At 41.4% G+C, this 15471-nt stretch overlaps 1 protein-coding gene across 4 annotated transcripts in view; it reads right to left on the bottom strand.

Annotated features, from left to right (window-relative positions):
- Positions 1 to 15471, bottom strand: part of ZGRF1 (zinc finger GRF-type containing 1) — a 181164-nt gene that overhangs the window by 3717 nt on the left and 161976 nt on the right. For all 4 annotated transcript variants that reach the window (XM_040328973.1, XM_040328985.1, XM_040328974.1 and 1 more), the window contains 4 exons: positions 14589 to 14765; positions 14276 to 14410; positions 5930 to 6194; positions 3809 to 3939 (listed from right to left, as the gene is read on the bottom strand). In XM_040328973.1, coding sequence (XP_040184907.1) covers positions 3809 to 3939; positions 5930 to 6194; positions 14276 to 14410; positions 14589 to 14765 — 708 coding nt within the window. The remainder of the gene's footprint in view (positions 1 to 3808; positions 3940 to 5929; positions 6195 to 14275; positions 14411 to 14588; positions 14766 to 15471) is intronic.

Raw genomic sequence — 15471 nt, 5'->3', positions numbered from 1 at the left:
GGATAGCCAGAGGACAACAGTCTGAAGGACCGTTTTCATCAGTCCAAACCGATCGCGTGTAGGCCCCATAGGTTAGTTAACCTTAGGTTAAAAAAATGAGAACTTGCTTTAAAATTTACCTGATGGACAGGTCAAAACCGATCGTTAGTATGCAAAAGCATCGGTTAAAAACCTGCGCATGCTCAGAATCAAGTCGAAGCATGCTTGGAAGCATTGAACTTCGGTTTTTTCAGCACGCCGTTGTGTTTTAGGTCACCGCCTTCTGACACGATCGTTTTTTTAACTGATGGTGTGTACACACGACGGACCATCAGTCAGCTTAATCGGTTAACCGATGACAGCGGTCCTTCGGCCAGTTCTCATCGGATGGACTGATCGTGTGTACGAGGCTTTAATCTGGGAGCAAAGTCAGAAGAACTCTGTCAGGATCTGGAATTGAACCTAGGAATTCTATTCAGTGCCACTTTGAATGCTGGACAGTTCCCTGCCTGATCCTGAAGACAACCGTACTTAATAGCTTTTTTTTGAATGAACCTTAAACGCCTTGCTCCTCCCATGAACTTTCTATTTAAGCCATGTCTCTGCAAGATTATTGTGCCCTGCTCCAGCCAATATCTTTCTACTACTGTCCATATCTTCACTACAACTCAGTACTGACCATTGACTACGCTTCTGCTCGACCTCAGCCTACAACCACTTGTTACGGACCTTTGGCCTGTTCATCGATTACACTTCTGTTTGATCCCAACCTGCAACCACTTGTTACTGACCTTTGGCTTGTTCATTGACTACACTTCTGCCTGATCCCAACCTGCTACATTTGTTACAAGACCCCGGCTTGCTCACCTTCTGGTGGGGCAATGCTGAGGACCACAACCTGGCAGTAGCACACTACGAAACTCACATCCACTATTTTCAAGTTTAGAATCCAATCAAACGTTTTTATGATCTGGACTATACACATCACATTGGCCACATACATCTGAACAAATTTTTTACTCAACAGGGGGTTGTTGAGGTATCACAGCATGGCAATCGGAGCGTAGTAAGGCTAGAACTGGGGCCAGAGCCTTGGTCAACACTAGAGGCACAAATGAGAGGCAAAATTGTTGGGCTACAAAATAGTAGATAATGTTGTTACACTGGAAAGATGTGGACATGCAAGTATGCATCCAAGGTCTTAACTGAGGCTAGGACATTTCCTTGATGGAGGGAGGCAATAATTTACTTGGTAGATTTAATGCAGAACTTTTGAGCTTAAATGAAGACATTTAAAGCCTTCAAATATAAGATGTAGGGAATGTCCTCTTTTAGCTTTAGAACAGTGAAAAGGTTAAAGTAGACCACCTGAATTTTTTTCCATTAGTGCAGGTGGAATAAATCCTTGATTCAAAAGGTCTGGAGCAGAATGGAGGACCACTAACTATTGCATAGATGCAGGTAGGTTGGATTACTTGCCTCTGGACCCCACTTCTCATACTCGGGTGAACAAGGTGCTTTCTAAGTAGGCATAAACAAAGGTCAACAGATGGCCCTTCACTTTGAAAAGTGAGATGCTTCTTCATAATGAAGAGGACTTGTCTAAAGGCTTGGAAAATTTAGAGGTCCAAGGTTTGCAACTGTTTTGGGTCCCCTCCCATAGGCTTGGCTTTGGAGTGAAGAAAAGTGAATACCCTGCGCTGCCTATAGTGCGGTAATGGTAGCTGCTAACACAGCTTATTCAAAAAAGCAAAAGTGACAAAGAGATATGTAAGTGTAGCGCTTAGAGTGATATGTTAAATATCAAAATACCATGATATATGTAAATAATTACACAAAAAATAAATAAATGTGAAACATGAATAAACAGTCTGTGCAACCCTTTGGGAAAAGGGAAAAATCAATGGATGGATAATACAATGTACTTAATGTGATATCCAGTGAAAACCAAAGTCCAACAAAACTTAATATTCAAAATAATTAATATTGTTGAAGTTCATTATCTCCACATTTCATTCACGTGAGTGAGGGAAGAAGATGCGTGACTTCTAAAGCGATAAATCCCACCACCAATAAAAGTGCAGGCTTACCGGAACTTATTGACCGCTAGTGGCATATGCCAAGAGAGGTCAATCAAGGCTTACTATGACGGATGTCAGAAAACGATCCTTAGCCGGGAATTGTAGACCCAATTGGATGATGTATCCGTAGATGGAATAGGTCCCCAGGGACAGACGAGAAACTGCACTGGTGTAGGACTCTCAAAACCAATTGGTTTGATAAAATGACGGTGCATAGGAAAGAGAAAAGAGAGGTGGCCACATAGCGTAACTCCGTATGATAAAAATAGCGAAGTTTCGTGGTCAAAAGCACATCGTCTGGGGTCAGACGATGTGCTTTTGACCACGAAACGCGTCGGGAGAACTCCACTGTCGCCCCATTTTTGCATGCAAGAAATCTTTACATCAGCCAAATGTAAGTTTGTCAGCTGTGAATAAACTTCGCTATTTTTATCATACGGAGTTACGCTATGTGGCCACCTCTCTTTTCTCTTTCCTATGCACCGTCATTTTATCAAACCAATTGGTTTTGAGAGTCCTACACCAGTGCAGTTTCTCGTCTGTCCCTGGGGACCTATTCCATCTACGGATACATCATCCAATTGGGTCTACAATTCCCGGCTAAGGATCGTTTTCTGACATCCGTCATAGTAAGCCTTGATTGACCTCTCTTGGCATATGCCACTAGCGGTCAATAAGTTCCGGTAAGCCTGCACTTTTATTGGTGGTGGGATTTATCGCTTTAGAAGTCACGCATCTTCTTCCCTCACTCACGTGAATGAAATGTGGAGATAATGAACTTCAACAATATTAATTATTTTGAATATTAAGTTTTGTTGGACTTTGGTTTTCACTGGATATCACATTAAGTACATTGTATTATCCATCCATTGATTTTTCCCTTTTCCCAAAGGGTTGCACAGACTGTTTATTCATGTTTCACATTTATTTATTTTTTGTGTAATTATTTACATATATCATGGTATTTTGATATTTAACATATCACTCTAAGCGCTACACTTACATATCTCTTTGGCTTTGGAGTGAGAAGCCTGGGAGAAATACAAGAAACTCTTTGTTGGTTACGGAGGGTCGGAGGCAGGTGAACATTTGCCACTTTAAGACCTAGGCTTCTTCTGCTGGAGTAAATGAGTACTCTTACTACTAGTTGTAATATTTGTGAAATTGTCTGGCAAAACACCAAAAAAACACATTCACCATCAAAAGGGCATGCTGGAAATAAGACGGATACAATTTGCTAGCCCATCAACACAAGAATCTAGGGCAGAAGGCAAAATCTCTAAGCAACCTACAACTAAAGGCTCAATAATGAATATATAGCTGGATCCCTTGATATCAGGCATCCACTCCCATAAGGTCTGACAGAATGACATTAAGGCTAGAGTAGGTTTCATAGCAAGGCCTGCTAGTGAAAATACGGATTTGTAAAGGGTTTCCAAACTTTTATTAGTTGGATCCTTAAACACTGGTCATCCTCAACAGGTGCATATGTTTTGTAAGCAGTATTATGAGGGTGGTCATACCTACCTACCTTGAATGTCTATTACCTGCTTAACAATCTGAATCTGAACTGTGCAGTTTGCGTTTTGGCTGATGACCAAATTTAAGTTGATTTTTGCCATCCTTTAACACTTTGTTGACATTGCAACTTTCTATCCTATTATAGACTGAAGATACGTTAAATAACACAAATAAAATAATGGTAACACAGATAATATCAAATAACACATTTTTATGTCCACATTTACCTTCCCAGCTTTTGCTTTGGGATGCTTTGTTTGCATATTTGATAGTTCTTCTTGTTTCTCTTGGTAAAGTTTTAAAATACCACTAAGTTTTTCATCCCATTGACTTACATGTTTTAATCCATTATTTTGTCCTGAAAAAAAAAGACATATTGAGTGTTTAACTGGAGAGAAGAATTACACTGGGGATTTGGAAATGTAAGCGGGAATACAGAAACAATTAGTGGAAACAAATGTATCATAAAAGAGACAAATTCCAATGACAACATTTTATTCATACAAGTCAACTGAATGAGAAGGTTTAGTATAGAACGTTCCTTGTATACTATATGTCCACCTACTGGTTATATTTTGACCCCACAACAGAGAATCATTAATAAACTGTATGATCTTAAAGTGATTTGTATTTAGTCCTAAAGGGGTTGTAAATGTACCTATTTTTTCACCTTGCATTCTATTCGAGGTGAAAAAACATTAGCGCATTAGCAGCCCCCATTTACTTACCTGACCCCTTTGAAAGTCCCCAACGCGTGAACGCGCTGGCTTCTCGGCTCATTCATTGGTTGATTGAAAGCAGTGCAGCCATTGACTTGCGCTGCTGTCAATCATATCCAATGACGCGGCACGCTGGGGGGCAGGTCGAGTGATACAGTGAGCGGCTATAGCCGCCTGCTGTATCACGGGAGCGCGCCGGCAAGAACTTACCATCATGTGAGAGAGCTCGTATGAAGGTGGAAAATTCTTGCGGGGGGAGCCGAGACAGCCGCCGAGAGACCCCAGAAGACCAGGTTCGGGGCCACTCTGTTCAAAATGAGCTGCACAATGGAGGCAAGTATAACATGTTTGTTATTAAAAAAATTCTCTTTAGTGTTCCTTTAAGTTGATAACTTTACAGTAGCAACACAGGGACCATATGATACTAGCAAGTAATGGCTTGAAATGGGCTTCTGGTGCACTTAGAAAAATCCACCCACATAACATGCCCAAACTTCCAAATAGGCATTGCACTATGAAGTACCAGGTGGAGGTGTCCTCTCAAGATACAGGAAAATCAGAAGAATTCAAGGGGCTCCCAGGCAATTGAAGCTCATTATAAAAAGTTGGTTGTACCTAGTAGCACCATTTTCTAATATAACTACATTGACTTTAAAGAGGTGACACAAAGATAAGTATTTAAATAAAAAGCATAATGTAAAGTCGCACATTTTTTAGCCTTGTAAACACTGTGTTCAGTAGAAATAAATTATGGAAAAGCCAACATATTAGAGTTTTCACTAGAAAAACGAGGAGGGGAGAAATCCTCCACTAGGACACCTATTCTGGTGGTAATTGTCTATGAGTATATTTCCCCTAACTTTCTGTTAAATCTCTGGGAAAGAAAGTGAATGAAAATCTCTGATGGGACAGACAGGAGTCTAATTCCCTGTACACACGATCGGTTCATCTGATGAAAACGGTCTGATGGATTTTTTCATCAGATATCCGATTAAGCTGACTTTCATCAGTCTTGCCTACACACCATCAGTTAAAAAAACGATCGTGTCAGAACGCGGTGACGTAAAACACAACGACGTGCTGAGAAAAATGAAGTTCAATGCTTCCGAGCATGTGTCGACTTGATTCTGAGCATGCGTTGATTTTTAACCGATGGATTTCCCCACAGACGATCGTTTTTTTTCTATCGTTTTTTTAACCATCAGATAATTTTAAAACAGTTTTTTTACCAATGGGAAAAAAAACGATGGACCCACACATGATCGGTTCCTCTGATGAAAACGGTCCATCAGACCGTTTTCATCAGACAAACCAATTGTGTGTACGCAGCATAACTCTTACCTACTGTAGCCAAAACAATAAAAAACATTTAGGTTTTAAAATCCTGAAAGTATACAACCATGCTAATTTTATAATTAACGAGAATGGTCAACTTTTTTTAGTGTCATATAGGAGATTACTTGGAACACACATTATTCCATGAAAATTTGGTATTACTATATGAATTATTAACTCCTGAACAAAATATGGCAAAAACGTATATTTGTCATACATACAGGTATATACTGTATGGAACAAACATTATTGTATTGAAAGTTAACAATATGCCAATATCATTGTTTAACATACTTTCACAGTGATGAATGACTTGCTCCCACAACTTATTTTTCCTCAAGCAGGCCAAGTTGCCGACTATTAACAAATGTCTCTTTCCCCTTGTCAGGGCCACGTTCATTCTCTTTTCAGAGTCTATGAATCCAACCTGCCTTGTTCGCACACAAGACAAGATAATGATCTCCTTTTCTGCTCCTTGGAAGGCATCTACCGTAGATACCTGGATTGCTTTCATCTCCAGTGGGTCACAGTAAAACATGCCACTAAGCAAACTGCAAATCTATAAAAAAAAAACACAGCAGTTTAATTGTCATATAGCTACAATGTTAAATATGTAAAAATGCAGATACACCGTGAAATTACTAATGTGATCAATGCTGCAGCTGAAAATCAGGCTAAGCTAAGTATATCAATACGGCCTCATTTACATGGGCCTGCAGATAGTGAATGGGCCGTTTGTTTATGTGGCTTGCGTGGCCAGATGCCTCAGCGCCCATGTGAATGACACCTAACATTTATATCTTGAAACTAAATTCTTTAGCTTAGCCTGCTAAAGAATTTATATTTATTTTACTTTATTAAATTTCTCTCATTCCACAATTACATAGCCCTACCACACAACACAGCAAGCTTCATAACCTGACTTTTCTCAATTGCACATAAACAATAGTAAATGGAAATAGTTACGCTAATGTAATACAAAATGTAAATCCTGTGATAGTGTAAAACATTGCAAGTATATATCCTTTAGACCATACAAAAATTATAGTGATCAAAAAACAATATACGTGAAAATTTGAGACAATGGGGGTTATTTACGAAAGGCAAATTCACTTTGCACTTTCAAGTGCAGTCACTGTAGATCTGAGGGAGACATGCAAGTAAAATAAAAAACAGCATTTTTGCTTGCACATGATTGGATTGGATGATAAAATCTGCACTTACAAGTGCAAAGTGAACCCTCTATGTCTCTGAAGAGATAAATAGTGACTCCTAAGAGCAATATCTATAGAGAGTGATAAGTAGATCAGATTCTAAGATGGTATAAATCCGAGCACCATGGGGGAATGGTCAAAATTTCCACCGCCACCAAAGAGGAAAAGGGATGAAACTCTTTGTGGAACGCACATCGGGAGCAATGGAAACTCTTACCGGAAGGGGTGGACCTCCTATTGTATCAAGGTTGTCTGCGCCTGCAGATATAGCCCTCTGCAGGGTCTGGGGTGGATCCAGGTTGCTAGTTGTAGTGAGCCACGAGCTTCCTCTTCATTCAATGGCTACCATCCGTCCACCTTGCTCCTAAGTACGATTTCTGACTTCTAAGGCCTAGTACACATGAGAGGATTTATCCGCGGATACGGTCCAACGGACCGCTTCCGCGGATAAATCCTCTTGAGGATTTCCGCGGATTTGGATCCGATGAAGTGTACTCACCATAGGATCGAAATTCGTGCCGAAATCCCATCTCGATGACGTGTCGCGCCGTCGCCGCGATGATGACGCGGCGACGTGCGCGACGCTGTCATATAAGGAATTCCACGCATGCGTCGAATCATTACGACGCATGCGGGGGATCCATTCGGACGGATTGATCCGGTGAGTCTGTACAGACCAGCGGATCAATCCGTTGGGATGGATTCAAGCGGATAGATTTTAAAGCATGTCTTCAAATTTTTATCCGCTTGAAATCCATCCCAGGGGATAAAAATCCACGGAAACAGATCCGCTGGATTGTACACACCAGGGGATCTATCCGCTGGAGCCGGTCCGCGGATCAATTCCAGCGGATGGATCCTCTCGTGTGTACGGGGCCTAAGAGTCTCTTAAGCCCCATACACACGGTCGGACTTTTTGACAACAAGCTTCAAAATTAGCAGGTTTTTAAAAAAAAAAATCCGACTGTGTGTACGCTCCATCGGACAAACTTTTTCGGTTTTCATCGCACAAAAGTTTGCTCTGCAAACGGACAAACTTTTTGGCAACAAAAGTCCTACGGTGCAAAGTCCTATTGTGTGTACAGAAGTCCATCAGACTTTTGTTCAAAGTAAAAACACATTTGTTCAGAACCAATGTTAAAATCAACCAACAATAGCAGAAGTTGACCAAAGGGTGGTGGTGGTAAAGAGCAGAAAACCATGTGATTTTGGGTAAGTTTGCTGAAAAAGTCTTGCCGTGTGTATGCATACCAAGTTCACGGCCCACGCCCTTCAAACAAAAATCCACGGAAAAGTTAGTTTGAAGTCCGATCGTGTGTATGAGGCTTAAGAGTGGAGACTCTTAGAAGTCAGAGATCTTACTTGGGAGCAAGGTGGACGGATGGTAGCCATTGAATGAAGAGGAAGCTCGTGGCTCACTACATCTAGCAACCCGGATCCACCCCAGACCCCGCAGAGGGCTATATCTGCAGGCGACCTCGCTACAATAGGAGGTCCACCCCTTCTGGTAAGAGTTTCCATTTCTCCCGGTGTGCGTTCCACAAAGTTTCATCCCTTTTCCTCTTTGGTGGCGGTGGAAATTTTTGAACATTCCCCCATGGTTCTCGGATTTATACCGTCGAATCTGATCTACTTATCACTCTTTATAGACATCGCTCTTAGGAGTCACTATTTATCCCTTCAGAGATATTGTCTTAAATTTTCACGTATATTGTTTTTTGATCAGTATATGTATTACATGGTATGGTCTTAAAGATATATACTTGCAATGTTTTACACTATCACAAGATTGAAATTTACATTTTATATTACATTATTTTGTTTACATAATTATATTGCATGTTTTTGTCGATGCTTCTATTTCACAGGTCTCTTTCATACTTTTTATAGTATTAGTGCAGTATATACACACAAACTTTGATCACATAAACAAAATAGACATGTCACTTCTCTGCCCTCTGCCTGTAATCGAACAGTGAAGGAACAACAACAGACTGATGACCTTATCTCTCTGCTCCTTCCTCCTGTCAGAAAATGAGCATGGAGGACACTTGGCTGGCCTTTACTGCTGCCCCTTCCTCCCCCAATCAAAGTGCTGCTGTCAAGGAGATTACGAAAAAGGCTAAAATCAACTCAAATGTAGGTATTATTCACATTATTTACATTTTAAATAAATTTTACAATTTTTAAAACGTCATTCCTTCCATTTGTTATATCTGCCTGGAGTTTACCTTTAAAGCGGAGGTTCACCCAAAAATCCACTTTTTGACATTAGCTGTAGCATACTGCTAACATCTGCAGTATGCTGTTTTTTTTTACTTGTACTTATCGTTATATGAGCCCTTGTTTTCCGGTTCCAAGCGGGGAATCCTGCGGGAATGGGCGTTTCTAAGCGAAGAGGAGTTGATTGACGGCTGCTAAGGCGCGTCTTGGCCTCTGTTTAATCTTCAACTGCCATGATGCTGCACATGTGATCAGTTATGACACCAGCCATTGGATGGTTTGACAGTTTGGTTGAGAGCACAACCAATGTGACAGTTAGCATTCCCGTCATGCCAGGAATGTAACTGCTTTTTCAAACTGTTAAATTGATGGGTGAACCCCCGCTTTAACCGCTTGCTGACCGCCTCACATAGTAGTACGGTGGAAAAGTGGCTCTCCTGCCCTGGATTACATACTAGATAATTGATTCAGCACCTGCGGGTAGGGGCCACGCTGGTTGTGGTGTGATCAGTCACAGCACAAGCCGATCAGCAGGTCCTGGTCAATGATTGACCACCGGCACCCACCGATCGGCAAAGAGAATGACAGGATAGAGCTCTGTGAATGTAAACAATACAGAGCTCTGTCCTGTCAGTGAGGATGTGTCGGATATTGTTTCACTGAAAAAGCAGAGAATAAAAACCGACACATACTTCGTAAAAGCACCTTACAGTGAATGCACCAAGCACTGTTAGGCACACATTTAACCCCTTGGTCGCCTTAGATTTAAACTTCTTCCCAGCCAGTGTCATAAGTACAGTGATAGTGCATATTTTTAGCACTGATCACTGTATTAATGTCACTGGTTCCTTCCCACAAAGTGTCAGTTAGTGTCAGGTTGCCCGCCATATTATCACTATAAGTCACTGATCACCACCATTACTAGTATAAACATAAAGAAATAATTAAAAAAATTCCAGTATATATATATATATATATATATATATATATATATATAAAATACAAAGGAAAACAGTGCAGCGCAAAACCAATAAGAACATATTCAATTGAATATATATTATGTGAAATAAGTATACATATAAATCAATAAATATAAAATTAAGTGATAAAGTCCAAATATTAAATAGAAAATCCAGATAATCAAATCTTGGAATTCTTCACCAGGTGACGATGACAAAGCCAAACTTAAAGCGATCCCTCCACCAGTAAGAATGGGTACTCTCACCTCCACACATTGACCGCTGTTTTACCAGATGGTCAAATAGGCAGATATCTCAGCTTAGGAGACCAGGAAGCAGATTAGCAATTCAAATCCTCATAGGTCAGCAGTATTAGACGGACCCGAACATGAAAAAGGAATCACAAACTAAGTGCTCTCCGCTGGACTCAAACATTTATTAAAAGTATTAAAAGCACAGGCTACTCACATTTAGCCACTGTAAAAACGGCAGTAAGGAATGCAGGGAAAAACTTGATTCCAAAGGACAGCAGCGAGCGACGTGTATTCAAGCTCCTATCCCCCCGCACATGTTACGTTTTACAACTTCCTCAGCGGGGCGCCTGAAGCACGTCACTCGCTGCCGTCCTTTGGAATCAAGTTTTTCCCTGCATTCCTTACTGCCGTTTTTACAGTGGCTAAATGTAAGTAGCCTGTGCTTTTAATACTTTTAATAAATGTTTGAGTCCAGCGGAGAACACTTAGTTTGTGATTCCTTTTTCATGTTCGGGTCCGTCTGATACTGCTGACCTATGAGGATTTGAATTGCTAATCTGCTTCCTTTCTCCAGAAGGCCAAGTGGTCCGACTCCAGTCGGATGGTGGTTGGTAGTGCATTCAACAGGCGAGGTCCCTGGACTGCAAATCTTCGATCTCCTTTGGACTTGTAACTGGCTTTGGGTATCTGGAGTAGGTTTTGATTGGTGGATCGCAGAATGCGATTGAGGTTATGGGCTTTTATTTTTTCGCATAGATATTGGGGGGCGTTGCCTTGAATACACTTATGTATTAGACAGAGTGCCTTGAAAGTGATTCTGTCTTTTACTGGCAACCAATGAAGGGATCTCAGTGAAGGTGAGATTGATTCCCATGTTTTTTTTCCAGTCACTAGTCGAGCGGCCGTATTTTGAACGACTTGCAGACGAGTGATTTGGTATTTGGGGAGTCCTAGATAGGGGGCATTTGCGTAGTCGAGTCTGGAATTGATGACTGTTCCCACCACAACTGCAATGTCCTCTTTCGGGATAAAGGGCGTGAGTCTGCGTAGTAGGCGCAGCAGATGGTGGGATCCGCTGACTACTGACCCTATTTGTGCATCCATTGTCATGTAGGTATAGAAAATGACTCCGAGACTTTTGACTTTAGTGCTAGGGGTGATAGTTTTACCCAGAATAGGCGGAGGAGTCCATGTTGACGCGGGGTGATTATTCCAGTTAGCGTGAAACAGGAGAAGTTCTGTTTTCGAACCGTTGAGTTTAAGATAACTGTCATCCAGTTATCTATTAGAGTAAGGCATTTCTCTAGTCCAAGAGAATGATCCTTTTTGTTGCAGATACGGAAATACAGCTGTGTGTCGTCTGCATAGGAGTGGTAAAGTAACTTCTGGTTACTGATGATTTCAAAGAGAGGGCGAAGATAGATATTAAACAATACGGGCGATAAGGGAGATCCCTGAGGGACTCCGCATGATACCGTACGTTTTTCAGAAGTGAAAGACCCCAGTTTCACTATTTGTGATCGTTTTTCCAAGAAGGAGGAGAACCAGAGTAAAACACCTTCAGCGACTCCGGCTACTTCAGCTAGCCTAGCCAGTAGTAGTCCGTGGTCTACAGTGTCAAAAGCCGCGCTTAGGTCCAGCAGTATCAGGAGACAAGATTCTCCTTCGTCTGCGGCCTCTAGAGCATCATCCCATATTTTGAGCAGCGCTGTTTCTGTTCCGTGACCCGGACGGAAGCCTGATTGAAACGGGTCATTTATGGGTGTCTAAATGCAGTTGCAGCTGTTGTACAACTACTTTCTCCATTACCTTGGAGAAAACATTTAGACCTGTTATGGGCCTCCGGTTGTTTGGGTCTTGGGTAGGTTTTTTTAGAATTGGTTTTATTGTACCTTGTTTCAGCAAGGTGGGCACCATGCCCTCCTTGAATGATTGGTTAATGAGCTGCGTGATAGCTGGTGCCAGTATATCGGCACTTTCTTTCAGCAGTTTAGTGGGGATGATATCATTGGGTGCTGTGCTATTACGCAGAGTCCCGATGATATTTTTAGTGGCATCGATGGAAATGGGTTTTAGAGTGAATTTTGGTGATCGCAGCTGATTTATGTGGGTATTAGATTTGGGATTTGGGGGGGAGTTGGTGACGGTTCCATTTTGCTGAATACTTTCACAGATTTTTTCAATTTTATTAATAAAATAGTTTGATAATTCGTTGCAAAATTCTTGTGAATCAGAATTGGGGGCCTCTAAACAAGCAGGATTCATAGTCTGAGTGACCAGCTTGAAGAGTTCTCGGGGGCGGTTAAGGGCATTTGCGACAATGTTGGAGAAATTATTTTTTTTTGGCCGTGAAGATTTCTTTGTGATATTTTTTTGTTATTATCTTGTAAATGGTGTGTTTTTTTTCTGAAGAGCACCTTTTCCACGCAGCTTCTGCTCTTCTACGCTCTTGCAACATCAGCTGGTCATTAAACCAGCTGGAGTTGTTTTTCCGGATGCAAGTTTTGCATTTTGGTGCTACTAAGTCAGCTGACTGTAGTAGCGCCTTGTTGATGGCGTTTGTTTCTATGGCTGTTTGTTTTTGTTGGGTTGTTTTTATTTTGTTCCCTAGTGTTGTTTTGAAGAGTTCCGAGTGGAGCTTCTTCTAGGATCTAGTCCAGTGAGTTGTCACCGGTTTTGTCGTTTTTTTTTTGGGCTGGCGTTTTTGGTGATTGTGAATTTGATGGCATGGTGATCGGGCCATGGTTGCGGCTCATTTTCCAGGACGTCAATTTCCAAATCTTGTTTGAAAATGAGATCGAGCGTATGGCCTGAGGCATGAGTGGGGCCTTGTATTAGTTGCTGCAGGCCTAATCCTTCCAGATGGTCGATGCAGGCGTCGGCTACGGGGTCCAGCAAAGAGTTGGCCCAGAGGTTGAAATCCCCAAGCACCAAAAGGTGTTTGATGTTTAGGGTATCTGTGGAGATGAATTCCATCAACGACGTGAGAAGGTGCGTTTTTTGGCCTGGTGGTCTATAGCAAAGTAGCATATGGACCGTATCTTGGGGATTTGTTTGCAGCTGCAGAGTGAGGGTTTCCATGAATGGAAGCGAGTTTTGAAGGACTGGTTTGGTGATCGAGAGGTGAGTCTTGTGGATCACCGCCAGGCCCCCCCTCTTTGCCCCACTCTGTTTTGCATTTGAATGCGATAATTTGCTGGCACCAATTCTGTTAGAATGGTGTTGCAGTCGGCTGTGAGCCAGCTTTCTGTGATGAAGAGGCAGTCTAGATCGTGTTGAAGGATGAAATCATAGATTTCTTGTCTGTGTTTTACTGCCAATCTTGTGTTGACCAAAGCGCATATTATGCGCTTGGGCTGGGGTATCTGCGCGTAGTTTTTGACTGTTGATCGTCGATTGATTCTCAACAGTCGCTCATTCCTTAGAGCTTTTTTGGTGACAACTGGGAGTATAGAGGCAAATGGTTTTAGTTCCCGGATGGTTTCTGCAGAGTATTTTAGGTAACCCATGGTCGCAGAAAAAAAACGCAGGGAAGTAATGTTGATTGGGGGTTTCTTTTATGGTGATGGGCGGAAGACTGTCCAAGTGAGTCGTCACTCGTTGTATAGCTGTTTTTATATTACGCAACCCTGGCCTAATGTATTAGCTGTTTTTAGAATTCCCTACATGAAGATAGTTGGTTACTGGGCTCCATTTGTTCGTGATCGGGTGATAAGCTGTCGCTGTTTTTCTTGCAAAACCCAGATCCTAGATCCTAATGCCGTATACTGCAAAGTACATTAATTTCAAAAGTGTTGCTAAGACGTAAAGAAGCGGCTACAGTTGTAAGCTGTAAAACTTAGAGTGCATATAAGTTAAACTGCATAATACAGCACAAATATTAACAAAACCATAATTGCAAAAAAGTTTATTGAAACATATATTGCACTGAGGCATCTATAATTTCCTTATAAATATGCAGAATATATATTACATATGTGAAAAACAAACCTTAGTCATCTGTGACTTGTAGAGAGTAATTACTCCAATCATGGAGCTTTGTATTCCACTAGCTATCAGAGATTGGATGAGCTTCACAGTAAAGTTGGCTTCCTCCATATTATAGAAGCTATTGTTTCCTTCCACCTAAACAAGTTTGCAAGAAAATATATTTGGGTATAAAATTAATTCAACAGTGTACTTTAAGCCACACTCTCCTACACAGTAAAAAAGTAAAACGTTTAAATAACCTTGAATATAGTTTGTAGTATAGATCCCAACAACCAACAAAACAAAACAAATAAAATAAATCTGGTACACATACCTGTTCTGTTCCATTGGCATTATAAAAACACAAGGTGGGTAGCCAGTCTAAGAGAGGTTTACAGTCTTCTTCTGACACTCCATTAAAAAGATGTCCTTCATAAAACAGCTCATTAGCTACAGAGCTGATAACAGGGTGACAGCGATACTGGGTCCTTAGCATAATCGCCTGGTGGCCCTGAAATGATGTAAGCCATTTGACAATTAGGTAATACATGTGAAACCCTAAGGCCTCGTTCACACGCTCTAACACCCTTCTGAAAAGAGGGCAGTAGAGCAGCGGCTGTAGGGCATTCAGAAGGCAATCCTGCTGCTTCCTGAATGCACTTTTTTATTCAGTAGAACAGGATTTGCTATTGAAATACGGCAGCACTATTGAAAGCCAAGCATCTGGCTTCGATTTGTGGCCCAGCCCAATTGGTTTGCATGGATCGCATTTGGCAGCGGTACTACCTGCTGAACACAAAATGTATTATTTGTGCCATGCCGCAAAACAAAGCATGGCAGCCACAGCAATATCTACTACCCCCAATAGCCTGGGGATGGGCTACCCATTTAAATGAGACCCAATTTAGAATGTTTCAGTCACAGCTAGTGCTGAAGGTAGGGGAGAGTTTGCTGGGCTCCTGCCTTCTTGAAATCCTATGCTGGCTATGGCCGGCACTGGTTAACTACTGGTGTAAGAGTACCGTTAGTGAAGTTTTCCAGCTCTGATGGAACAAATAATGTATAAACACATGATAAATTATGTTTCTGAAAGTTTTAAGGAGAGGTTGCAAAGGTCGATGTGTACCCCTGTCTGCGCCCTATATTGCATTTGTAGAAGGCAGAATTTTTTTTTTTAAAACCTTCGAACTATATGGTTGTCTAAAAATGTTTTTGGG

The sequence above is a fragment of the Rana temporaria genome, chromosome 1, assembly GCF_905171775.1.
Source record: "Rana temporaria chromosome 1, aRanTem1.1, whole genome shotgun sequence".
In the NCBI taxonomy this organism is placed as follows: Eukaryota; Metazoa; Chordata; class Amphibia; order Anura; family Ranidae; genus Rana; species Rana temporaria.
This window is presented reverse-complemented; position numbering and strand designations above follow the sequence as displayed.